The sequence below is a fragment of the Castor canadensis genome, chromosome 7 (genome assembly GCF_047511655.1).
Source record: "Castor canadensis chromosome 7, mCasCan1.hap1v2, whole genome shotgun sequence".
NCBI classification, from domain to species: Eukaryota; Metazoa; Chordata; class Mammalia; order Rodentia; family Castoridae; genus Castor; species Castor canadensis.
The window spans coordinates 80327231-80354213 of record NC_133392.1 but is presented as its reverse complement, the minus strand read 5'-3'; the positions used below and the strand labels follow the sequence as shown (position 1 = coordinate 80354213).

At 47.5% G+C, this 26983-nt stretch overlaps 1 protein-coding gene and 1 long non-coding RNA gene across 4 annotated transcripts; one reads left to right on the top strand and one right to left on the bottom strand.

The window, feature by feature from the left end:
* Positions 1-865: 865 nt before the first annotated feature.
* Positions 866-22027, bottom strand: LOC141424845 (uncharacterized). Its single transcript, XR_012449809.1, has 5 exons — positions 21877-22027; positions 20705-21536; positions 18475-20422; positions 17593-17730; positions 866-4872 (listed from the first exon to the last, which is right to left on the bottom strand). It is a non-coding gene; the product is annotated as an uncharacterized lncRNA (long non-coding RNA).
* A 22-nt stretch (positions 22028-22049) lies between these two features.
* On the top strand, positions 22050-26145 carry Fxyd4 (FXYD domain containing ion transport regulator 4). Of its 3 annotated transcripts, none has more exons than XM_074079464.1 (8): positions 22078-22180; positions 23968-24028; positions 24564-24596; positions 24688-24717; positions 25360-25434; positions 25511-25547; positions 25839-25876; positions 25988-26145. In XM_074079464.1, exons 2-8 carry the CDS (start codon positions 23989-23991, stop codon positions 25993-25995), a joined length of 261 nt encoding a protein of 86 aa, XP_073935565.1. In that variant the 5' UTR covers positions 22078-22180; positions 23968-23988; the 3' UTR covers positions 25996-26145. The 3 variants fall into 3 exon arrangements, with proteins under 3 accessions (XP_073935567.1, XP_073935565.1, XP_073935566.1); XM_074079465.1 differs by having other exon boundaries at positions 22080-22168; XM_074079466.1 differs by lacking the exon at positions 24564-24596 and having other exon boundaries at positions 22050-22180.
* Positions 26146-26983: the final 838 nt, after the last annotated feature.

Genomic DNA, 26983 nt, shown 5'->3' with positions numbered 1-26983 from the left:
AAAGAAAAATATAAAGAACATATTCATAGGGCTGGGAGTGTAGCTCAAGTGATAGAGCACTTGCCTAGCAAGTGTTAAGCTACTGACCATACAGAAAAAATAAAGTGCACATTTTAAATTTAATCCTTTCTCTTCATCAAAAGGTCTGTGAAGAGAGTGAGAAGGCAATCGAGGATCCAGACTGCTCCAGAGGAAGGGAAAGGAGAGTAAGAGGCAGGCACCATCCTGAGATGGTGTGAGAAGCGTATGAGAAGCAGCTGCACTCCACTAATCCTTAGGGAAGTGTAAATTAATAAAAAGCACAGGCAATTCCTCTCATGCCTCCCAGAAAGGTTAACATGAAAATGTTGGAAAATGCCAAGGATAGACAGACTCGGATGGGAGCAGCAGGGGAGTGTGAATTAGAACCACCACCTGGAACTGGGTCAGCAGAATCTGCACCCCCTTGTCATTCCTGAAACTCACATTTCATAACCCAACCAAGAGACATCCACCTGGCAGCACTCTTCTTTAAAGATGTAAATACACAAAGTGTTGCAAAGTGTCCACTCACAGCAACAACTGAAGTGCACACACTAACACACTCCCAAGTGTGTTTGAACTCCAAGTTGAGATCAAAGACCAACTATACAGAAGCTCATGAACACCTCAACCAGTCCACCTGTGTGACTCCATTCTACAAAGTTCAAAGGCCAGCAGGATGACCCTGTGGGCTAGAACTTCAGAGAGTGGCTACTCACACTAATGTTCTAGGCTTTTTTTCTTTTTCTTCCCCTTCCTTCCTTCCTTCCTTCCTTCCTTCCTTCCTTCCTTCCTTCCTTCCTTCCTTCCTTCCTTCCTTCCCTCCCTCCCTCCCTCCCTCCCTTCCTTCTTTTGTAGCGGTTTCATTTTGATTTTGGAGGGGTCAGAGTTTCACTGTAGCCCAGGCTGAGTTTGAATTCGTGATCCTCCTCCTTCACCCTCCAGAGCACTGGGATTATAGATGTGGCTAACACACACAACCATGTTTTCTCTTGATCTGGGCACAGGTTTCCATGCATGCTCTTTTTTTTTTTTTTTAAGGTTTATCGTGCTAGACTCTTAGGTGCACTTTTTTCTATGTATATCATACTTCAATGAAAAAGGGGGTGTTGGTTTGGTTTTTTGGAGGGTTGATGGTGGTTGTTGCTTGCAGTGCTAGGTTACTGAATACATGGCCTCACGCATGCTAGGCAAGTGTTCTACCACTAGGCTGCATCCCCAACCCCAATTTTTTTTAAGTAATCACTTTTAAAATCACAAGCTCAACTTAGAAGGTAACACACATGTATAGGAAAGCAATGTGAGTCAACTCCCTGTATAGCTATCCTTATCTCAACTAGCAAAAACCCTTGGTCCTTCCTATTATTGCTTATACTCTCTCTTCAACAAAATTAGAGATAAAGGCAAAATAGTTTCTGCCTGGTAGCGAGGAGTTAGGGTGGGTAAGGGAGGGGACGGAGGGAAGGGGGGAGAAATGACCCAAACATTGTATGCACTGCACATATGAATAAATAAATAAATAAAAATAAAATCACAAGCTCATTCACAGAGCATTCTTAGCCTATGGTCTGCCAAGGTGGACACTAACCCCTGTCCGTTGAATAAAGATATCATCTTAACTCTTATGCCCACTTTGCAGATGAGAAAACAGGCTTGAAATTGCTTCCCCTAGGCTGGACTTTTTTAATTAGTATTATTTTTTTTAATTTTATTTTTGTCAGTCCTGGGTTTGAACTCAGGGCCTCACACTTGGTAGGCAGGTACTCTACCACTTGAGCCACTCCACCTGCCAGACTGGGCTCTCTGACCACAAACTCTGGTTCATGATAGCCAGGTCCTACATGTGGATAACTGCTCTTCACCACCCCTTGGCACCCAGGAGCATTGCACATCAGCAGCATGGTCTGGCAAAAGCAGCAACCCATGCGTGTGCAGCAACAGTCCTCACAAAGAACCCAGCAAGGCGTGTCAGTGACCTAAAGCACGCAGCACAGAGGGAGCCACACATGCTAACTATGCATGAAATGTGTGCACCTCTGTCTTATAACATATAGAGGAATGAGGTTGGTTCTGGCTCATGGTTTTGGTCCAAGTCTCAAGGGCTACCTCTAGTGAGGCCTCCTTGTTGACAGTCTCCCACCCCATGGGTGAGACCAGGAGCCTGCAGGAGACCCAGCCTGTCTGCTTTTATAGCAGACCTACTCTCAAGTTATCTCATTAGCCCATTAATCACATGAATAAGTTAATCCACTCATGAAGGCAAAGCCCGAATAACTTCTTAAAAGTCCTACCTGGTCCCCACTCCCATAGTGATATCTCATCGTGAGGATTAAGTTTTAATATGGGTTTCAGAGGGAACAAACTATATTTAAGCCATAGCAACTCTTATGTTCCAATAAATAGAAATGTAGGGTGATTCAGGAAACAATCATACAGACAACTCCAACTTAAGACAGTTTGGCATGATTTTTTTGATTTTACAATGGTACAAAAGCCATACTTAGTATTTTGAATTTTGCTCTTTTCGCAGGGTGAGCATCAGTGCTCTACAGTGGACTTCTGTTGCCAGTGATTTTTAAATACAGATATTCAATAGATTATTTGAAGGCTGGGAGGGTGGCTCAAGCAGTAAAATTCCTGCCTAGCAAGACAGAAGTCCTGAGTTCAAACCCCTGTACTGCCAAATTAATTAACTAATAATGTGAGGTACTCAACACTTTATTATAAAATAGGCTTTATGTCTGGACATGATGGCTCAAGCCCAGCAACGCAGGAGGCATAAATAGGAGGATCACAGCCTAAGGCAATGCGGAGAAAAGTGCGAGAACCTATTTAAAAAATAACTAAAGCAAAAAGAGGAGGAGGTATGGTTCAAGTGGTAGAGTACCTGCCCAGTAAACACAAGTCCCTGAGTTCTAAACCCCTCTACTGACAATAATAATAATAATAATAAAGGCTTTGCATTAGGTTTTTTTTTTTTTTTTTTTTTTTTTGGGTTTTTTTTTTTGGTGGGACTGGGGTTTGAACTCAAGGCTTCTGAGCTTGCAAAGCAGGTGCTCTATGGCTTGAGCCATAACTTCAGTCCTGCATTAGACCGTTTTGCCCAAGTACAGGCTAAGTGTTCTGAGCACATTTGAGGCAGGCTAGGCTAATAAGCTGCAATGTTCACCAGCAGGATGTGTATTAAATGTTTTGATTTACAATGTTTAAAGTTTATGATGGGTTTACTGGGGTTACAGAAATACAGAGAATGGTTAGACAAATATAGTGGGTACATAAACATTGAGAAAAAGCATAGAAAAGTGTTAAAAATGAATTATAAATAAAGAAATTGTATAGATGTGCCAATATACATACATGAACCTCCATAAATTGGTAAAGATATATATTTGCATATAATAGTAGTTTGATAAATATCGTGTTTAAAGGGCACTATGTAGAGAAATAATATATTCTCTTTTTTTCTTGCAGTACTGCAGACCCATGTTAGGCAAGTGCTCTACCACTGAATTAACATCCCCAGCTCCACCCAAACTGCTTGATAGATATGAGTACATGATGATTCAATTAATATATACCCAAATACTTTACAGTATTAGTTTAGTGGTTAAGATACCCAGACACTATGAAAACATGCTTTTCCCATCAAAAGCTCCCATTGGCTCAAGCTGCAATCGGTCAGGTCCATTCCTGTGTTAAAGGTGCCAGTGGGAAACTGAGCCTATGCCAGTGGCCAAAGGGCCAGAAGCAGCCAGCAGAGAGAATGGATGGGAAATGCAAGAATGCCACCATTGTGGCTGAGCACACTGAGCACTCTGTGTACTAGGGACTCTCCTAAAACCTGTACAGGAATTTCTCCTTTCATTGTACCTGAGGAAGGTATTCTATCATCCCCATGTTAAATTGGAGCCCAAGAAGGAACAGTCACATAGAAACAACTTTACACAACTTTACAATGGCATGAGAAGTTGTAAGTCCATAGGTTCAGCTCAGTAGCAAGTGGTACAGTTATTGGAGGTGGGGGTATTTATGTGGAGAGAGACAGAGTGAAAGAGAGAGAGAAAGAGAGATGTTTCGGGTTTGAACAAAATCTATGCCCTAAACCAGGAGTGTGTCTGCACCAGGAGAGCTGCAGGGAGGGAAGGTGGGTTTGATGCTGAGATGGTCCTTGACTGCCCTCTTCTGGCTATAGGAGGTAGAAGGGCTGACTCAGAGGCCAGGTCCCACAAAGGGCCCCAGTTGAGTGAAAAGCACTCACTTCCTGCTTGGTATCTGGTGGGAGTGTGGTCAGGATATCTAGAGTCAGAAATATCAAAGACAAGCAAATACAAGGAGGCACTGCGAGACACCTGGATACTGAAAAGATGTGGGACAAAGATGGAAACTCAGAGACCCAGAGAGAGACAGACAGACTGGAAGAGACAGAGTCTCTCAGACAGAAACAAGGGGAGTTGGGGAGGTTAGGGGGTATGAGAAACAGAGACTTGCAGAAGGCCCCCTGCTGGCCCTTCCCTACTCAGCTGGTAGAGACTGGACCTCCAATAGGAAGAGTTCTACCTGCTCTTCCTGAGGACTTCCAGTAAGTCCTTTGGCTGCATTCAAACACCCAATTCCAAAAGGTCCTGGGAGCTCCCATTCCTGGACCTTTCTGGGATTAGTTGGTACAAATGCTCTAGTTGTGAGACTTTCCCCAGCTGGGCTGGTAGCTTCTCTGTGTGGTAGGGCCAAATTTACAGCTTCCCCAGTTCTGCTGCGAAGTCTCTGCACCTCTTCTTTCTCCTGGTGAGTGTGTTTGCCTTTTCTCCTATGCAGAAGAAATACAGGTATGTGTGTCACTTCAATAGCATTTACCTAGAATAGAAAAGAAAATAAAAGGTAAAGAACAGGGGCCAGGCTCAGTGGTTCATGCCTGTAGAAATAACAACTACTTGGGAAGCAGAGATTAGAAAATCATGATTCTAGTACAATTCAGGCAATAAGTCAGCAAGACCTGGTCTAGAGGTGTGGCTCAAGTGGCAGACTGCCTGTGCACGTACAATGTCCTGAGATCAAAGTCCAGTACCACCAAACAAACTCCAAAAGGTTGCAAGACCCCCATCTTGATCAATAAGTGAGGCATGGTGGTATGCGACTTTAATCCTTCTGCATGAGGTCACACAGTGAGGGGGTTCAGGTCTGAGACCCACCCTAGGTGGGTGACGACTACTCAAGATTGTCAACTGAGTTCTGGTAGCTCATGTCTGCAATCATAGCTACACAAAATACAGAGATCAGGAGGATCATGATTCAATGCCAGCCTGAGCAAAAATTAAAAAAAAAAAAAATGATTGTTGGTTTCCTCCCAACCAGTTCTGTCCCACTGAGGTCAATAGGAACTGTGAATTTGGATTGAAGACTGTATCTCCTTGGTAAAGTGCTTGCCTAGCATATGCGAAACGCTGGGCTCAATCCCCTTTGATCCCCAGCACAATAAGAAAATGAAAAAGGGAAGGGAAGGGGATGGAAGGGAAGGGAAGGACTGTGAACTGGAGGGCCAAAGATCCTGGGCTCACTGAAGACCCCTGCTGACTGGTAAACAATAAATAAAACCTGTTCCAACCCAGTTGGGTAGCCCTGTGAGCCCATGGGACCCCACCTGCAGGGAAGTGAGAGAAGAGGGACTGGAGACAGTAACTGTGACTCCTGCCTAATCTGCACTGGGAGACATTCTGCATTCTTCCTCTTAACCCACCCCCATCCCCCACCCCACTCACCTCATGCCAGGCCATATTCAGGTTTGGGTTTTGTGTTTGTGATTTTGCTGCTGCTGCTGCTGCTGCTGCTGTTTGCTTGCTTGGCATTACTGGGGATTGAACTCAAGCCTCTAGAGACACTTTACCACTTAAGCCACTCTGCAGTGCCACATTTTTTTGTGTCAGTGGGTTTCTTCCACAAACACTGCCACCGCCAAAGTCCAGGTTCTGGAACCTGACCAGCTGGATTCTAATCCTGGTCCCACCCACTTAGCAACAAGTGACTCACCTCTCTGGTGCCTCTGCTTTCCCTTACATAAAATGGAATGTTTATAGTCAACATCACTAACCAGTGTCTCACTGGCCTCAGGGAATTCACTTGTGTTTCTAAACCTCAGGTTCTCCTCTGCAAAAGGGGTACAAGAACTTGAAACTCTTAGGATGCAAGTCCCTAATGAAGTGTACTGAGAGACCCTGGAGACAAGACAGGAGATGTCGCCACAGTGGTTTCCCAAAGTCCCTGTACTGCTTCCTCTTGGTCCCTCTCCAGAGAATGCAGCCTGCCCAGCCCATGTCTGCTAACCCCCAATCCCTCTGTTCCTCAGTGCACAGGCTGCCCAGACCATGGATGGCTACCGATCCTCCAAGCAACCCTTCTGTGCAAACTGGCTGTACCCCAAACACCTCCTGCCTCCCCCAGATTAGCCACTCTTTTGCTTCTTCAAAGGGAGCAGCAATCTAGAAGTCAATTCTGCTGGTGGTGCCCTGGCTGATTTTCTTGCACATCCTAACATGTATGTTAGATGAATAGGCAGCCACCACCACCACCACCACCACCCATACAGTTGAACAGCTCCACTGTTCCCAAGGCAGGGGAAGCCTTTCACAGGCCTACATTGCTTCACTCTGGTGGTTCTTGCAGCTCAGAGGTAACCCAAGTCCGTATTGTGTACTTATTTCTTAAATCATCTCTATTCAGTACTTCCGTGTGTGTGTGTGTGTGTGTGTGTGTGTGTGTGTGATTGTGTGTGTAGGGGTTGGGGCAGTACTGGTGACTGAACCCAAGGCCTAGGCAAGTGCTGTACCACTTGAGTAATGCTCCCAGTCCTTTTGTTTGTATTTTCTTTTTAAAATAGGGTCTTGTTAACTTTCCCCAGGCTAGCCTCAATCTCATGATCTTCTGCATCTGCCTCCCAAATAGCTGAGATTACAGACATGCACCACCACTCCAGGCCTGTGTATATATAATTTCACTACAGAATTAGGCTTGAACTTTACAGAGGTGGTGTCTTTGCATCCTCCTTTCAGTTCATACGCTGGTACCTGTGTTAACCTGCATAAGGGTATAGGACTCCACTTTACTTGGTTCATAGGTAAATAAGGTCCTTAACCACAAAAATGCTATAACTGTCATCCTCTGATCAATGGAGAAATTTCTTCTGTCAATGGAGACTCATGTTTGTGTTTTCTCTTGTTTTGATTGTGGCTTTGGTTTTTCTATTAAAAGCAGTCCTTGGTGAGAACATTTCTGCATTATGGAAACTTTGCAATTTAAACCCTACGCCACAACACACCCTGACCCACCCTTATCCCTGACCCCCTCCATACCCAACCCTCTATGCTCAGAGCTTGACCGATAACCAGACCCCCACGCCCAGACACCTTACACAGCTAGAAGACCCCCACAGTTCTGTTGCTAAGGAAAAAATTCACCCCATGAAATGCCCTCAGTAAGCTTCCAAAAGCTACTGACTAGATGTCAGGCAGCCTATCAGAGCAGAATCCTGGGCCCTTCATAAGGAATCTCTCCTTCCTGGTGTAAGCAAGGAAAACTAAATAAACCCTTCAGCTTTACTTGCTCTGAGTTCACTTAAAGACCAGTAGTTTTAGCTGGGCGCTGGTAGCTCATGCTTATAATCCTAGCTACTTTAGAGGCTGAGAGGATTGCAGTTTGAGCCCAGCTCAGGCAAATAGTTCACGAGACCCCATCTCCAAAATAACCAGAGCAAAAATGAACTGGAGGTGTGGTTCAAGCAGTAAAGACAATATCTCTCCCTTCTTTAACCCTATGTCCCCTGCTCATTATTCCCATCCTATGGCTGTATCCTCTCAACTCCCTGGAGTTGAGAAGCTCATCTGTGAGCAAAGCTCCCTCTTCTCTATTCTTTGGCCACTGAGTGAAGCCTTTTTTTTCCCTACCACTTCTCTCTTAGACATTGTTTTTTCCACAGGATGAGCTTTCTGGACCAGGGTCCAATAACAGTGTGGATCCCCTCATTCTGCCACTTCCCCATATTCTGCCCACCCTCCACCCAGATTCCCTACCCAAAGCTGCCCCCACTTTCTCCCCATGACATGATCCCCATCTCATACCAAGCCCGACCCAGGTCCAGCCTCCCCCAGTAGCTGGAGCCCTCATTACTGCAGTTCTCCAATGCTCTGCCCGTGCATTCCAGGCCCCCCATATCCCTCAAGGCCACCTTCCCCCATGCCACAGCATTCATTCTTTCTCACAAAAGTTATTCTAATATTGTAAGTCGCTATCCTATCAAGCAGTGGGTACGCAGTTAATGTTACCAGTAAAGTTAATAATGTCACAGGCAATTTAAATTGTGGTTTTTTTTTTTTTTTTTTTTTTACTTTTTTATTGTTTTTTGCAGTGCTGGGGATTAAACCCAGGGCTTGGGGAATGGCAGGCAAGGGCTCTATCACTGATTACACCCCAAGCTCTTCTTTCAGCTTTCTAATATTTTTATTACTTTTATTTATTTATTTATTTATTTTTAGACAGAGAAATGCTATGTACCCCAGGCTGGCCTATCACGATCATCCTGTCTCACCCTCCCTGTATGCTGGGATTATAGGTACGAGCCATCATACCTGGCCTAATATCATTCTTTATAATTCTAAATGAATATAAACATTCAGACAAACCTCGTATATTCACAATTTTATGTTCTTTTCTTTGAGAAAGCCCTTGTGCCTACTTCAGTTCCCACTTCTAGCCCTCTGGCTGTGGAGCAGGTGTGTCTGTCACTCTGAGAGACATGGGGGGCACACAGCTATATGCCATATTTGCACAACTTCAGCCTTCAGTTGATTGTTTTCCAAGGCAGGTGCACCAATTTAGAAGTGGATCTGAGGCCCATGCACCCCCACTGAGCTTAAAGCTGAAGAGCCCAGAAGATTCTAATCACCACTGTCAATGAAAAGGTTGAAAATGGCATACTAGCATGAGGCCCAGAGTTCAATTCCCAATACAGCCAAAAAAAAGAAAAGAAAAACTGGTTCTTCAGGTCCTTCATGGTGGAAGAAATGGCTTCGGACCCTCAGTGTGGAAAATCCCAATGTTGTTCATAGAAGTTAATATATTAATATTTTACTAGTTTATTAAGAACTTAGAGACAAGTAATAGCTAAAGAATTTATATTTTGGCTGCACAAGGTGGTGCGCCCGCCCATAGTCTTGTTAGCAGCTTTTGCTCTGAAACTGGGTCATTTTCCCTGTAGAAATTGTGAAACCAAATAACAAGATGGAGCACCAATTGAACAGTGAAGAAGATCTTTTTCTTGACCAAGATTAGGAGAAGTGGGGGCTGGTAGAATGGCTCAAGTGGTAGAGCTTCTGCCTAGCAAGCTCTGAGTTCAAACCCCAGTACTGCAAAAAAGAATCTGGAGGAGTAGGAATAGGAGATCAATCCCTAGAAGATTATCTCCAGGTGCAGGTGGCTCACGCCTATAATCCTAGCTACTCAGTAGGTAGAGATCAGGAGGATTGAGGTTTGAAGCAGCCTGGGCAAAAAGTTCATGAGCATGAGACCCTATCTCAAAAAAACCCAACACAAAACAGGGCTGGTAGAGTGGCTCAAGTGGTAGAGGGTCTGCCTAGCAAGCCTGAGGCCCTTGAGTTCAGCCCCAGTGACAACAACAAAAAAAAAGAGAAGTGGGAGATAAACTCACAATCAACTTCTCAGCTCTCAGGGTCAGGAGATCATAGATAAAGAAATGAGAGACCAGGCAGGGACAGGCTAACAAAGGAAAGGAAAATGGATGTCTTTTCTTGGAATGGTCTCTCTCCAATGCCACTTATTTTCACTACTTTTATGTTGTTTCAGTTGTTGCTTATGGCAATTGTCAAATGTCATGGCACGGTGGGTGTGTCATTTAGCAAGCAGGTAAGATTATAATGAAGTTAGAGGTTGTCTGGCAGTCATTCTGAGAGCCATCTTAGATCCAACCAGGTTTTTATTTACTTTTTTTTTTGGTGGGATTGAAGCTTGAACTCAGTGCTTTGTGCTTGCAAAGCAGGTGCTCTATCACTTGAGCCACACCTCCAGTCCATTTTGCTCTGGTTATTTTGGGGAGTAAGTCTCTTAAACTATTTGCCTGGGCTGCCCTTGAACCTCAATCAATCCTATCTCAGCCTCCTAAATAACTAGGATTACAGGCGTCAGCCACTGGTGCCCAGCTGATCTGACCAGTTTTGACCAACCCACTTAAAGAGGAACTTCTGGCCTATAGGCCTAAATTCTCAAGATAAACAAGATTAGGGCAGGGTAGAAATTCAGCTGGGTCATAGTCTTAGCTACTCAGAAGGCTGAGGTAGGAGGATCTTGAGCTTAGGAGTTCAAAGCCAGCCTGGGCGATATAGTAACCCTCTCTCAAAATAAAAATTATATTTCCAGCTGGGTGCCAGTGACTCACCCCTGAAATAATCATAGCTACTTGGGAGGCTGAAATCAGGAGGATCACAGTTTGAGGCCAGCCCTGGCAAACAGTTCAAGAGACCCCATCTCCAAAATAACCAGGCAAAAAGAGACTGGAGGTCAAGCATAGAGCACCTACTTTGCAAGTATGAAGTTCACATCCCAGTCCCACAAAAATAAAAATTAAGCCAGGCCTGGTGGTGCACACCTGTGATCCCAGCACTCAGGGGGCTGAGGCAAGTTTGATGCAAGCCTGGGCTACACAGGGAGCTTGAGCTCAACCTGGGATTCACAGCAAGACCCTGTCAAAAAAAAGTTAAATCTCCTACTCCCATTTTTAACATGATTGGATTTCCCCCGTAGTTTACTAAATTTCTACTTCTTTTTAGTTTGGTAAACATTGCTTGAGAAACTTGATCTCTTTTCCAATCTGAAGTAGACCATGGTGCCTCCCTTTGTTTGTTGTAAACAAAATGTTGCAGTGTTTTTCAATTACCTACTGCTGAGGAGGCAACAAAGACTTTGTCAGGCTGTGATTGCACGGAGTCAGATTTCAGGTTGGCCACAAATTCAGTGAGAAACATATCTAACAGACAAGCTTCTAGAAACTACATTCATTGCCACTTCTATGTTAACAAACACCAAGCTTAGCCACTTGGGTGTTATACCCTTTCCAAATTGTGGTGCCTTTCGTCTCTTGAGCCACTGTGTTTAGTCTTTCAACATAAAGCAAGTGATTTTCCTTATCAGACACTTAATCTCATTATAACTAACTTATTTTGATAAAGATATAGGTAAAGAAATCTGATGCCAAGATATCTCTTGGCATGAGATCCACTGGTCAGAGATAAGAAAGCTTTTTAATAAATTACATTGTAGCTGCTGGAGTAGCTTGAGTGGCAGAGCATGAGTTTATCATGCACATGGCCCTGAGTTCAATCCCCAGCAAGGAGGAGGAGCAGAGGAGCAGCACCAGCCTGGGAAAAAACACAAGACCCTATCTGAAAAATGCCCTAGCGCAAAAAGGACTCCAGATGGCAGAGCTAGGCAGGCACAAGGTCTTGAGTTCAAACACCCAGTACTGCCAAAGAAAGGAGAAAGATGCCTCTCTACCCCCATCACTCTCTGAAGGCACAGATGGCTTTTTAGTTTTCACTACCCTGTTCTATCAATCCTTGAATGTTATACCATCCATTTCCTTCCTTCATCAGCGATTCAAGGCAAAAGCCTGCACTTCCTACTTTGAAACCCCCAGTGCCTGGAACCCTTCCAGAATTAGTGGGCTCAGAGTACATTTTGAATCAATAAATGTGAAGCCAGGCTTGGTGGTACACATCTGTTATTCCAGCACTGAAGAGACCAAGACAGGAGGATCTAAAGTTCAAAGCTACATAGTGGGCTGGTGATGAGGCTCAAGCAGTAGAGCACCTGCCTAGCAAGCATTGAGGCCCTGAGTTCAAACTCCAGTACCACCAAAAAAAAAAAAAAGGCTACATAGTGAGACCCTGTCTCAAAAAAAAAGTGTGAAAGCAGATGGCATCACCTGGAACTGGAGCAGCTGCACAAAGGTATAGAAGACAACGGATAAGAACAAGTTAAGAAGGCAGAATTCTGGAAAAATATTTCACATAGCAAAAAACTTTAAGGCTGTTGGGTGTTGGTGGTTCACACCTGTAATCCTAGCTAATCAGGAGGCAGAGATTAGGAGGATCACAGTTTGGGCAAACAATTCCAGAGACCCTATCTCGAAAAACCTTATCACAAAAACCTGGGCTGGTGAAGTGGCTCAAGGTAAAGACCCTGAGTTCAAGCCCCAGTATCACAAAACAAACAGAAAACATTGAGGCTAAAACCAAAACAGAAGCAGTTAGTACTAATCTTAAGAAGATAAACAGTGTGAATGATGAAAAAGTTAAAGTAATAAAGCTTTTACAAACATACAGAAGGAACCAGAACACTCCTTAAATGGCTTCTGGCTCCAACCTCTGCAAAGAGTTGACTCCATGGCAGCATGAAAGCGAAGCACTGACTGTGACAAAGCTACAAGATGAATGGCTCAGTTGTGATACATTGGTGATGCAACAGTTTCCCCCAAAAGATGATAAATTAAATGTTTTATTCAAAAATAGAAAGCAACATGGGCTGCAGGCTTGGCTCAAGTGATAGAGCACCTGCCTAGCAAGCACAAAGGTTCATGTACAATACTACCTTTTCAACAATTGGCACTCCAGGGGAAATAAAATGTGTACTTACTGACATAAACTACCTAAATATAACCACTTGAAGAAAAGTCACACACATGAAGCCAGGCACCAGTGGCTCACACCTGTAATCCTAGTTATTCAGAAAGCAGAGATCAGGAGGATTGCAGTTCAAAGCCAGCCTGGGCAAATAGTTCTGTGAGACCCTATCGCAAAACTATCACAGAAAAGGGCTGAGGGAGTGGCTTGCCCTGAGGTCAAACCCCAGTACCAGCAAAAAAATTAAAAAAGAAAGAAAATACACATGAAACAGGACTGGTGGAGTGGCTCAAATGGTAGAATGCCTGCCTAAAAAGAGCAAGGCCCTGAGTTCAAGTCCCAGGAGTGCCAAATAAAGAAAACAAAAATCACACACATGCAAACCAAAGAGAAATATATATATATATATATATACACACACACAAATATACTTAACTAATGTATATAACTTTGTCAACACACTAAAAATCACTGAATCACTTTGTTTATTTTTCACTTCCCTTTTTTTTTTTTTTCTTGAGGTACTGGGGCCCTACACCTTGAGCCACTCCACCAGCCCTTTTTGGGTTGGATATTTTCAAAATAGGGTCTTACAGAACTATTTGCCCATGCTGGCTTCGAATCTCAATCCTCCTGATCTCCCCTGCTAAGTAGCGAGGATTACAGGCATGAGTCACCAATACCCGGCTCCCTGTTTATTTTTGAGATAGAGTCTCACTGTGTTGTCTAGGCTGGTCTATAACCCATAGGCTCATGGGATCCTACAGTCTCAGTCTCCCAAGCAGCTGGGACTACAAGCATTTGGCACCACACCTAGTTGAACTGCACATATTAAGTGAGTGAATCATATATCAATAAACCATTTTTATAGCACATTAAACATAAATTACATGCACACATACATGGAGAGTGGTGGTTAGGGCTGCCAGTTGGTGCCTCAGGCACTTCCCCACCTCACTTCCGCATCCTTGAGTGGGGTGAGGAGTCCTGCCTCACCAGATGATGTAGAACAGGGCAGATCTTTGGGGAAGCTGTCGTTGGCAATTACTTCCACTTGCCCCCTCCCTTTGGCCCAACATTCTAAATCTAAAGAGAAGCCCCACCTACAAGGTTAAGATGGTAACACTAAATAATCTTTTTTTACATTTATAGAACCCAGAATATCTGCTGACCTTTGCAACACCCCTCCTTAGCTTTTAGTTCTCTCTAAATAGAACTACATGAACTAGCTGCAGGAGGTCGAGGTCCATTGGATGTCCTGTTCCTGCCAGAGAGAGACACACACCCTGGATGACAAAGACCCTGCAGTAGCCTTCCTGCCCTGTTCCTCCATTCCCTCCCAATAAAAGCCTTTTGTTCTCTTGAGCCCACAAGATGGACAGAGATCCCTTCCATCTTCTTAAGATTGTTGGCCCTGGAATAAACCTGATTCCTTTGTACCAACTCTCATCTCCCAAATATTGGCCTTTGAGTGGCAGTCAGCCTGGACTTTAATTCTGGTAACAATTCTGAAGATGAAATGAGTTAACACATGGAATGTGTTGAAAAACAACCAAGGAGCAAGCACTCCATAAATGTAAGAACCATGCTCTGTGCTAAGGAGACACAAAAAGTAAGTACTTCAACAAATTACTATGGGCACTCAATAAAAGACTTTCAAGAATAAAAATGGATTGTCAGGTGCTGATGTCTCACGCCTGTAATTTTAACTACTCAGGAGGCAGAGATTAGGATGCTTACAGTTCAAAGCCAGCCCAAGTAGTTGGTGAGACCTTATCTCACAAAAAAAAAAAAAAAAAAAAACCTTCACAGAAAAGGGCTGGTGGAGTGGCTCAAGGTATAGGCCCTGAGTTCAAATCCCAGCACCAAAAAAAGAATGAGATCAAATGTTTCAAGACTACTTCAGTACATAGATATGAAGGACAGGGAGTTTCCTGGAGGGAGCAGTATGTGTGATGGTGTTGATGCTACGCACAGTGGCATGTTGCTATAGTCTTAGCACTCAGGAGGTTGAGACAGGAGGATCAGTTGAGCCCATGAGTTCAAGACAGGCCTGTGTAATACAATGAGACCCCACCTCAAAAAAGAAAAAGCAAAAGAAAGATCTTGAGTTACTTAAAAGATTCTGGGACTGGGGTGCTTAGTGAGCACAGGCAAAAACGGAGTACAGAGAAAGTGATCTGGCAGGGCCTTAAAAGCAAAATCTTATATTTTGTGTGAATAGCAGAGGAGGAAAGTGATGAGTCACAGAGATATTTAGGAGACAAGAATTGTTTCCTGATTGGACACAGAAATTCGGGGGCAGGTAAAATCTAGGATGATGCTTGGGTTTTTGGTTTTTTACCATTTGAATGGACCATAGAGAGTAGGCAGACTCGTTTAAAGAAGAAACCAAGCATTTTTATTTTGGGAAATGTTGAGTTTTCAGAAGCCTGTGAAAAACATGTAGAGATAGGAGGCAAGCAGTGGGCATGGTGGTCTAGAGGTAAAAAATCAGAGGGGAGAGTTTCAGGGAGGGAGTAGTTAACTCTCAAATGCTATCAAGAGGGTTAAGACCTGATTATCCATCCGTATGTGTATCTACAGCCATCCACATATATAACTTGCACATATATAATTTCTTTTCTTTTTGATACAGTCTTGTGTAGCCTGTGCTGACTTTGAACTTGCAATCCTCCTGCTTCAGCCTTCTGAGTGCTGGGATTACAGACCTGCACCACCCTCTCTGGGTTTCTGATTGTTTCATTCAACAGTTAATTCATACACACCTAGTTCCCATGTTGCTGTGTGCCAAGGTTTCTGAGAGCCCCGTCATAAGTGGTGGGAGAAAAAGGAAGTGACTAGTCAAAAACAGACATAGCAACACTTGTGACACAGAGCTTGGGAAAAGTGGCCCACCCTTTGGGGAGGAAAGGAGGTACAGGAGCAGGAAAGGTGGCTGCCTAAGTGAGGCAGCTATTAAGCTGGGCCAAGTGGAAATGGCTCATAGTGGTCCATCGGAGAAAAAATAAGTATTAGGATGGAGAAAAGGACTGAGTAAGGGAACTGCGCTTTGGCTGCACTCTTAGGCTATGTGCTTAATGTTGTAATTTGTTAACGTTTTGTTTCTTAGGGATAGTCTGTGTATCCCAGGCTGGCCTTGAACTCACGATCCTCCTGCCTCAGCCTCCCGAATGCTGAGACTACAGAATTTACAGCCGTGCATCACCGTACCGGGCTTGAGAGTTGTGATTTTTTTAGTTCAATCCACTGTTCATTCCTTTGAGGAGCCATAGCCTCAGGGGAAAGCACACATCAACAGTTAATCTCGGTATAAAAGTGCTTAGAGGTGACCTGTGCGAACAGGTGGATAAGCGGACCACCTAAAACGGGAAATTCTGGAGAGTGAGGTTGGGGCGAGGGCACACCGAAAGGTGACTGTGCAGAACTGGCAGGAAAAGGAAGGTGCCCAAAGCTCAGAAGTCAGGAGGATGAAAGGTACGCGCAGTGGTCGGACCAGGGCGCTAGGAGGGGACTTGCGGTGGGAGGAAGCCCCTCGGAGCTCCCACCGGCCGAGAGAAGGGACATGGCTGGGCCGGATGTGACTGTCTCGGTTCTGTGAACCTTCTCAGGGTCTCTCTTCTCGCACAGGCCTTCGTTTTCGCCCTTCTAAACAGCTCCCAAAGGGGCATTATCAGATGCAAACCCATCGGTGCCCCCACCTCCCCTTGCTGGAAACCCTGCCCTCACCCCAGGTGGGAGGCGCGCCTTGCTCCCCGGGATGTGCCGCGAGGTGCCCTCCGCCCTGCCAGCCTGAGCTCACCCCTGCGCCTCCCCTCAGACAGTTGTCCTCACAGCCCCATAAACGGGTTACTAGAGAACCGCACCGCAGGTAACGGATGGATGAATGGAGACACGGAGACCGCACGTCACAGAAGGATGCGCTGGAGCTGGGCCTGGGGCTGCATAAGCGTGAAAGTGCTGACAGGCACTTCCGGAGAACTCGCGCAGCCAATCCGCGCCGAGGGGCGTGTCCGTTTCCGTGAGGGAAGCTCCGCCCACACCGCCGGGTCCTCAGCACACCGCCCCCCGCCCGAGCTTTTCCAGCCGACTCAACTGGGTCCGTCTAGGAGCCCGAGTCTGCGCAGGAGAGGGGCCTGGCCTGGCCTCGAACCCAGAGGTCCTTTGGTCCCCCCTCCTCCAGAGAGCTCAGAACCCGCCTCGGGGAGGGCCGCCTCCTGTCTGTCCCGCACTCACAGTCCTTAGGGGGAACTCGGGCTGCGAGCCCGCACCCCGCAGAACTGGCCCCTCCGCAGCCCTGTCTGCTCTGCTCACCTCCAGCCCTCACAGGCACGCGGGCGGGGTCGGCTGCCTCGCTCCCAGGTCCTCACAGGCCGTGAACCCCAAATCTGAGGGCCTGGCAGTCACAGGAAACCTGAGGAATCTGGCGCAGGGAAAAGCTGGAGACCCCTGGGAGAAGCCTCAGAGGGTGGAGATCCACCTCCTTCCCTCGGGTTCTCTCAGAGCGGGGTTAGTGTTCTCTATCGGGTCCCTCAAAACACAAATCAGCCTCCTACTGGTGACCCAGCATGCACAGGCAGCAGCCTTTAACACTTTTATTATTTGTTTGTTTTCGGTACTGGGGTTTGAACTCAGGGCCACTTGAGCTACTCCACCAGCCCTTTTGTGTTGGATATTTTCAAGATATCGGTCTCAAGAACTATTTGCCTGGGGCTGGCTTTAAAGCAGGATCTAGCTAGGATTATAGGTGTGAGCCACCTGCCTTTGAACACATATTTACGGAATGAATACCTCCAAGGCCAGAATGTGAAGAAAATTCCTCTAACCTCAACATTCAGAAGCACCACTAAACTCAGTCAAATCCAGACTGAGTTACTTGCTGTAACCGACTTACCCTCTTTCTGCCTGTTTGCTCATCCATTACGGGGAACCACACCAGAATCTACTGTGACTGTAAGTATGCTGCCTGTACTTAGCAGCCAGGTACATTTGTTGTGCTCAGTTCTCAGGAATGGTTGTACTTGGGTAAGATCTGCAGTATGGGAGAAAGGACCACCATGAAGAGACCCCCAGAAAGAAACTGTTCTGGAGAAGAGAAAGATCTTTCTCAAGGTCACATTGTACCCTGGTAGCAGAGTAGGGACTCAGCCCAAGTATCCCTGTCCTCTGCTGAGTTCTGCATGATCAGAGAGGAATAGCATAAAAAAGTAGGTAGTCCCAAATGCTACCAGTGTTTTGAGAGGTCTCCAGAAGACCCAGTACTATTGCCCCATCCTGCAATTTCTGTCTGCTTCTAGAATCCATCAACCCCATTCCTAATGCCTTGAGGTATTATCACCTTTAACAGGTGGAAAGGTAGAGGACAGTTGAGGCTGGGGCAGAGCAAGGGATTAGGAACCCACTTCCCTGTCTGTAACATCTACAAGTCACTCATCTACAGTGTGCATCATGATTGAGCATTGTGTCTGTCCCCTCAGAGGACCCCTGTGGCTGGCCCCACACTCAGTGGCAGGCAGCCATGCCCTCCACACTGTGAATGGTACAAGTCAGTTCCTGCGTTAGTGTATTTATCTTCTTAGATAGTAAACCCAGTATTATAAATGGCCATTAAACAAGGTGCAGAAATATTTGTATATTAAGAAGTACTTACAAAAAAAAGAGTAAAACAAATGTTTTACTGGGTGGTGGAGCTCATGCTTAACATGCTGGAGGCCCTGGATTTGATCCCCATCAGCACCAAAAATAAATAAATAAAACCTAAAGAGTGTTTACTAACCGTTCTTTGAGCCATTAGGAGTGTTTAGGATGAATACGTGCTCTTTCAGGGTGTGATTCCTGAGATTTTAGATGAGCCTGGCAGCGAAGGCTGTTTCCAGCTGGCCACTTGCCATGCTTCCTGGCCAGGTATTCCGTATGAGAACTCCTGGAGCCATGCACTGGAGTGTGATTTCTTATCTACTAATAAAAAGAGTTGAGTGAGAGGTATTGGGACTTACAGGGCAATCAAGGGGAGTCAGCCATGGAGAGCCAGCCAGTGTGCCTTAGCTGGGTGGGTGCTGGTCAAAGCCTGGAGCTATCAGAGAGAAAACTGCTTCAGCTCTTTTTTCCCCTTCCAGAGTCAGCATTGCCAAGGATATGAGGGACTTCGTGCCTTGAGGGGAAGGGGGGTGCTGAATGTGGTTCAAGTGCACCTGAACATCAATATCCACACCCAGGCTCCTTCCTGTCAGTCCCTGTCATGGCTCAGCCTTACCCTCCCAAAACATGCTTTCTTCTCCTCCAAGCCCTGCCTATTGGTGAAGAACACAGATGATGAACTGGAGGTGAAGCAGGCAGCTCTGGATTCAGACCGCATCCCATAAAAAATACAGATGCATCCTCAAAAGCGCTGATTGCCCTGGGGAAAGGAAATAACACAGGAATTATTTAAGACTGACCAGAGGTGGGCTGGTGGAGTGGCTCAAGTGGTTCTCTCTCTCAGACTGGGAGAGATTTTAAAAAGACTTGAGAGACCAAACCAGAAAGGAGAAGGGGACACACGTGCTGCTCTCAGAGACTACTATGACAAGGCAGCCTGGATCAGGGCTGTGACTCTTCTAAACAAGATGCTCACTATTCTTTTTTTTTTTTTTATTTCATGTGTGTGGTACTGGGGTTTGAACTCAGGGCCTTGTGCTTGCTAGGGTGGCACTCTCTACCACCTGAGCCACCCCCAGCCTCACTATTCTCCTTTAATACATGAAGAAACAGACCCAGGAAGCTAGAATTCCCTCCAGTATCACCCAGCTTGGAAGATGAGTCCCAGGTTCAAATTCTGCTACCACAGAACAACCAAAGTCCACACACACTGAGAGACTTGGAGAGAATGAGCAGGAGAAAGAGGCCTGGGGTGTCAAGGCCAAAAGGGCTGATATCCACCCTCCAGAAGACTATGGTACCCAGAAAGGCCCCACTGTCTTTTGAGTTGATTCCACAGGCAAGTGAAGGGTGAAATGTCGCTGTCAGGCTATTAGGCCTGGGTCCTGACTTCGCTGTCCACTCAGCAGGGGCCACAATGTATCCCCAAGCACAACAATAAAAAAAAAAAATGGGACTGAGTTACTCAACCTTTCTCTTCCTCACTGTCCTCACCTGTAAAGTGGGGATAACGAAAGCATGGACCTCAAAGGATGCTTGGGAGGCCATGAGCAACACATGAGATAATAGTGTAGTAAGGTGAAGGAAGTAACTGGGCCAAGCAAGCACCCAGCTGAAACAGGTTTTCTAGATGCTCCCTCTGTTTTAAGCCTCAGATCTCAGGCACAAGGGAGACACATGCCAGGAGACCCCGAGGGCAGGGGCAGCCATGGCTGGGCCCTGAGCAGCAGCAGACAAGCTACCTGTTATCCTTGTGTGTCACGAACATATGTGGTATGCCTAGAAGGGTCACTGGAGTAGAGGGTGTCCCTCTTACCTGTCCCTCCACTGGCAGTCCTCTTGCCCAAGGGAACTGTGTCCCCAGTGGCTCCTGAGAGTTCCTGCACACAGGACTATTTCTTTTTTCTTTTTTTTTTTGGTGATACTGGGAGTTGAACTCCAGGCCTCGCACTTGCTAGGTAGGTGCTCTACCACTTGAGCCATGCCCCCCAGTCGTTGTTACCTAAGTTATTTTTGGTATAGTGTCTCATATTTATGGTTGGGCCAGTTTGGATCACAATCCTCCTGTTTAGACTTCCCATGTACAGCTGGATCAAAAGACACATGTCAAAAAAAGAAAAAAAAAGACACATGTCACTACCCACAGCTATTTGTTGAGATGAGAGTCTCATCAACTTTTCACCCGGGCTGGCCTCGAACCCTGATCTTCCTGACCTCTACCTCTGGAGTAGCTGGGATTACATGCATAAACTACCATACCCTGGCCCACATATTTCACATTTTTGCACAAGTGATAATGTCCTATTCAGACTGCCCTATACTTTTTTCTACTTAAAAATATGTCTGAGGCTGGGCATGGTGGTACATACCTGTAATCCCAGCACTTGGGAAGCTGAAGCAGGAAGATCATGAGTTCAAGGCCAGCCTGGACTACATAGCAAGACCCTGTCTCAAAAAAAAAAAAATGTCTAGCAGATGTCTTCAAGTTAGTACACACAGAGCTGTCTCAATCTTTGCAGAGAAAGTATCCCCACTTTCTCCATCCCTCCCCTCACCTCCCAGCCTGTTCCTGGTCATAACAGCTTGGGCAGAGATCAAGGACAGTCCCCAGGATAGACATCATGGGTCCCTGTCCTACTAGGGCCTCCCAAGGAGAAACAGAGCTGCTTTCCACCCAGTCCAAAGGCTTCTCAGTTGCGTAGCCACCAAAGACCACTTACCAAGCCCAACTCTGTTCCCAGCTTCCCCACCCCCTCCAGTGCTGTGCGCCAGTCCTGAGTCCTCTCACGGCCAACATCTCCTCTTGAACATAGGGTGTTCATATCAGCTCTCCAGGTTGCTTCTGTGTGGATGGTCTGATGATCCTTTGGCTAAGCCTCACAGACTGGGAGCCCCGGAATCCCTCTCCCCTGTGTCTCTCCTTTGAGTGTGCCAGCCCACTCCCAGGCCCCTGACACTGAGGGCCCTGTGTCCATGGAGTCTCTTTATCCTCTCCTAAAGAAGACCCATCTGTCTTAACCCTGCACTGCCCTCCCGCCTGCCCAGGCCAGCCATCCCCATTTACCTTCTGGTGTCCCTCATTTGTAGAAGAATCAGAGTGGAAGAGCAGCAAAGCAGAAGCCTGGTGTCATCCAAAGCCATGTGGTGGGTGAGTTTGGCCAGCAGCAGACAGATCAGGTTATCCTTCTGGCACTTCCTTCTCTGTGAGGTAGGCAAAAGCTCAAATGGGCCTGGGCAGTTTCTGATTCCAGCCTGAACTCAGACTTGCTGGGGCATGTGGCTGTGCGGGACAGGCCAGAGGGTGAGTGATACAAGGGGCACCCATCAGTCCCAGCCCTTCCCCTGCAGGAACTGGGGTCCCCAAAAAGGCAATGAGACTGCTGAGCAAAAGAAGCCTCAAGACCAGTCCCTGACTCCTCATCTACTCCACTGTCCCCAGAGGACCCCATACACACATGAAGCCCTGGAACTCCACCCTCCAGTACCCCTCTGGTGCCCTCTGGAGTCCTCCATCTCTCTGGGATGGGCTGTGGAAGCCCACCTTCTCCTTCTCGGAGGGCCTGAGGATCTGACTATCCCTCTCTTCTCTCTCTCTCTCTCATCCCTCAGTTCTGAGCAGCCTGGCTCTGACCTGGGTGTGGCAGGTGAGCTGTCTCCTTAAGAGTACATGGGGAGGGGTGGCTGCAGGAGTCCTAGGAGGCCGACCAGTTCCCTCCAGCCTACTGGTATGTTACCATGGGCGGAGCCCCTGAGTTTAAAGAGCCTGAACCCACCTGGGCTGTCCCCAGCCCAGCAGGCACCTCAGACCTGCTCTCTGCATCAGTCTGGCTCAGGTGAGCTCTCAGGTGAGCAGGCATCTGCTGAGACTTTGGGGCTGCTAGGCGGAGGGGTTAGCCTGGTGACTGTCTGAGGAAGGGGTGCTGGGTGCCCTAGGACTCTTGAGAATGGGATGTTGTGTTGGGGGGAGGGTGGTTGAGAACAGAGAAGTGGCTGCAGTGAACTCCTGGGGACTAGAAGCTTCCTGCTTTGTGACCCTGTGTGGTGCTAGGTTGGGGGCTGGAGGGAGCAAGAGCCAACCTTTGGCTGAAGAACATGTGGACTGCAGATGAGACCCTCATGATCCAAGAGCTCTAGGGTGAGGGAAGGAGTAGGAGAAGACTAGGGGACAAAGGGATGAAGGACAAAGGGACACCAACTTCGGACACTGACCTAGCCCACAAACGTCCACATCCAGAAGCCTGGTGTCCACAGTCCCCTCTCTTAGGGCTTACAGCCCATGTTTATGCATGTGTGTCTCGTAGCAGATTTTTCAGTGCTAGGCATGTTTCTTAGGTCTGACAAATAGTAGTCCATCTAATTCCATCATTATAACTTACCAGGTTGGTATATTTATAGGGCACTGAAGCCCAGAGAGGTTAAGTAATCCATTGGATTGTAGCTGGTAAGTGGCTGAGAGAAGACTCGAGCCCAGCCAGCTGGCCTTAGATCTGTGATCTCATTAGGAGGCCAGAGCTGGCACAGCAGATAATAACAATATCTTCATAATTGAACCCTTGACAACTACATATGACAACAGATTGCCAACCTTTCTGTGGCTCACAATATGCAGAAAGTTGGGAGGGACACCGGTGGCTCACGCCTGTAATCCTAGCTAATCAGTAGGCAGAGATCTCAGTTCGAAGCCAGCCTGGGTAAACAGTTCACGAGACCCTGTCTCAAAAAACCTATCACAAAAAAACAAGGACCAGAAGAGTGGCTCAAGTGGTAGAGCACCTACTTAGCACGCACAGGCCCTGAGTTCAAGTCTACCCCCCCAAAAAAGAAAGAAAGATGGGAGGGGGCCTCATCTCTAGGACACAGTCACCCCCAGGGACAAGTAAATGGGGTCATGGATAGGACCTACCTGCAGGAGAAATGAGCAATTGTTCCACACACCAGCAGACATTCCTAGCCAGTATCATCTATGTTCTGAGAGTAGGGTCCAGGGCCACATGAAGCAGAGTCCCTAGCTGGGGCTAAAAGGGGTCTGGTGTGGGAGGTCCTTGCAGGGCCCTCTCCAGGGCCCAGAGGCTCACTCCTCTCATGCTCCTGCCCTGGGTGCTGGAGCTCTGCGGCTCTCAGGGAATTCGGCCGAGACTTTGATTCTGGCCACCCTAGGCCCAGACCTTTGTGACCAGAATAGCCAGAGCCTGTTAAGCAGTGACCTTTGTGTGGGGTTAGGGAAGCCGCTACAACGCTGACCTTGAGCATCTGGTTACACCTGCCTGAATTCCTTTTTTCTTCTTCTCTGAGACAGAGAGAATGATAGTATCTTCCTGTCACAGAGATCTTAAGAAAGCCTTCTGTGGCCCTTACATGGTACAGGTACTACTCTGAGCACCTGCCAGAATTAACCAATCCACATAACTCCTCTAGGCACCTCTGATATCATCTCTAGATGAGGAAACACAAACAGAAAGTGGTCACTTGCCCAAGATCACCCCTCTAAGCAAGTGCACCAGTGGGACTCATACCCTTACTCTCACATGGGTTCTGACCCTCACCTGACCCTCACGCTACTAATGGGGTGAGCCTTGAGCCTGGGGCAGGTGGAGGACCACAGACGCAGCCCTCCCTATGTCTCGCCCTGCAGCTCTGTTCTGCACACCCTGCCATGGAAGGAGTGAACTGGGCCTTTCTCCTGGTGCTGGCAGGTGAGTGCTCCATATACCCCACCCAGTAAGGCAGTGGAAAGCAGACAGCCTCTGCCCAAAGGAGGGCTGGTACCCAATAAATGTGTTTACATTTATACTGTCAGCTGAAGGAAATGTTCGTATGGGTGGAATGAGGACACTGGAAACGTTGCTCCTCATGGTTTCTAAGTCATTGAACTGTGGAAAATCGACCCTCTATGGTACAAACAGAAAGACATGCTATTTCTTTAGGAGGCAGAGAAGTAGCTAGGCTCTGGCAATAAGCTACGAAAGGCTGAAAAGGTACCAGCCAATCATCTCATTGAGAGTGTAAGAAAGAATAGCAAGAAGCCTGAGGAATAAGAAGGGCTGTGAGTGGGAAGCCAGAGGCCTTGGAGTGGGAGGCAAAAATCCCATGACCATCCCTGTCTGGGACTGGGGAAAGGGTGAGGAAGAGACCTAGTGGCTCCAGGGTCATCAACCTCTCCAGAAGGCTAACTTTTTTGAACATCAGTGTCATGAACAACTATCCACTTCCTCTGCTTCTCCCACCCAGGCCTACCTGCCTTGGAAGCCAATGACCTTGCTGGTGAGTGAGGTTCCCCAGCCATGCCCTCAGAGTCCCCATATCCTACCTCCTGATCCTGATTTCTGGTCTTTTTTTTTTGTCTTTCCTGTAGATACAGATACAGACAATCCCTTCTACTATGGTAAGAGTTGATACAGTTTACCCACCCCACCTTTGCCTAGACTGGTCCTGTTTGCCAGACAAGTTGGTGAGGGTGATATGGAGCCCAGTGTAGACAAGGTTCTTCTTTTTTTTTGCAGTACTAGGGCTTGAACTCAGGGCCTCACACTTGCTAGGCTTAGCTAGGCAGGCACTCTACCATTTGAGCCACTCCACCAGCCCTAGACATGGTTCTTTTCAAGGCAGATGGTGCCCTGGAACAGGGTTGGAGGCCTAGGATTGGGTCCACGTCTCCACTCTCCGCTCCCCCCACACACACCCTAAGCACACACACGCTCAGATGCCACCTTTCATGAACGCTTTCCTTGGCTATTCCTCAGAGCCCTTCTTTCTCTGCTGTTCCACTGTTTCTCCTCATAGCACTTGTCCCCACCAGACACACGGTATGTCTACTGATTGGCTTGGTTTCTGTGTCACTGCCTGGAATGTACATGCCATGTGCTCAGACACTTATTTACAGGGTAGGCAGACTGCACAAGGAGGTGCTTATAAACACATGCCATGGACAGACCTGTAAATATCTTGTGAATGAATGAGTGAGAGTGAGGCCACTGCCCCTGTGAGTTCACTTTCTGCACTCTCCACCCCCTCCCTGCCACCCCAGACTGGGAAAGCCTGCAGCTGGGGGGGATGATCTTCGCAGGACTGCTGTGCATCGCTGGAATAGCCATGGCCCTGAGTGAGTGGCAGGGCTGCAGGGTGGGGAGAGGGAGCGCTTGGACTCAGGCTGCCTGACATGGCTCTTCTACTCACAGGTGGCAAATGCAAATGCAAGGACAGGCAGAAGCCCAGGTAAGACAGGGCCCTGTTGTGTGCACCTCCTGCTGAGCAGACCAAATTGGCAAAAAGTCCTAGATCTGAAGAGCCAGGGCGGTCTCTAGTTGCCCACTGGGCTTGCAGTAGAATTTGCTCACAAATAATCAACCATGGAGGGCCTCAAATCAGGGAAAGCTCTGCCCTTGGTATTGTATGAAGTGACCATGGAACCTGTGTGACAAGGTGCACCCAGAGGAAGGGACACTAGGAGTCCTGGGGAGAAGACTGAAGATCCTGAGTGCTAATCTTATTCTGTTCTTCCTCTAGTCCCTTACCTGGGACAGCCACTCCACTCATCAATCCCGGTGAGCTGGGCACCTGTGAAGGCTTTTTTTTGGGGGGAGGAGTGGCATGGGGCTGAGTGGGGAGTGGTCTGTGTAGGAAATGTCTTGAGGATTTGTCCTAACTCTCCACAGGCCCTTGATACTACCTGCTGAACACAGCACAGCTTGGAGGGACTCCTGGTGCCCACAGTCCTCACTGGCCCCCTACTGCTCCTCCCCACTGGGAACCTTCCCGTCCTGGATGGCGTCTCTCCAAAGCTTATTTCAGATTAAACTGGTCTCACCCCTCCCTCCTGTGGTCTTGTGGCCCTCTGTGGGGGAGGGCAGGGGTGTCCTGTGGATTGTCCTCTGTACCTCCTGTGGCTCTGTGAGTCTGGAGGTTCACTCCAAGCAAGACCTTACTTTGAGAACATCCAAAGATTGATCCCTTCCTCACCCCCAGGGATCCATGCAGTAAGCAATCATAGGTTTCATAAAAAGACCTTACAATTTTCACCCTTTGCCTAGAGACCCTAGAAGTCTGGTGACTCAGCCATGACATTCTGTAAGCTAGAATGACCCTCAGTGGCTCAAGCTAGCCTGCCTCAATCATTGAGTGCTCTCCTGTTTATAGGACCCAGGAAGTGAGTGCTCTCCTGTTTACAGGAATCGCAATTCCGTCAGTGACCCACCCGCCCGCCCCGGAAAAGCCCTCTGTAACTCTCAGAACAACCACCTCTCCTCCTTTCCCCCTCCCGCTCCAAAAGCTGCGTGCCAAGAAGCCCTACGTGGATTACAGGCGGGAGCCACCAGCGCCAGGCTGCGTGGTGCTTTATTTTTAATTGTTCCCCGGGACCTCACGCTTGCTAGGCAGGCACTCTACCACTTGAGCCACTCCGCCAGCCCTACGTGGTGCATTTTAGAACCCAGAGCCATCTATGCAAACCTAGGCGACTTGGTTTGCCTACTCCCACTCCGAAAGCCTCATCTGCCGCCCTGCGCTCCAGGGCAGGGTGTAGCAGCGCCGGGTTCCTGCAGTCCCGCTCCTCCACCGCCGGGTGGAAGCCGCTGGGCGGGAAACGCGTACCGCCGCGGGATTCCCGGGGCTCATCCTCGCCCCTCTCGCCCCAGGGTTCGGGACGGGACGGG

Excerpts from the sequence above, each read along its gene's own strand:
- Fxyd4 (XM_074079464.1), top strand. The coding sequence starts at position 23,989 with ATGGAAGGAGTGAACTGGGCCTTTCTCCTGGTGCTGGCAG. Across the intron at positions 24,718-25,359 it reads AGACAATCCCTTCTACTATG|ACTGGGAAAGCCTGCAGCTG; the intron begins GTAAGAGTTGAT and ends CTGCCACCCCAG. Across the intron at positions 25,435-25,510 it reads TGGAATAGCCATGGCCCTGA|GTGGCAAATGCAAATGCAAG; the intron begins GTGAGTGGCAGG and ends TTCTACTCACAG.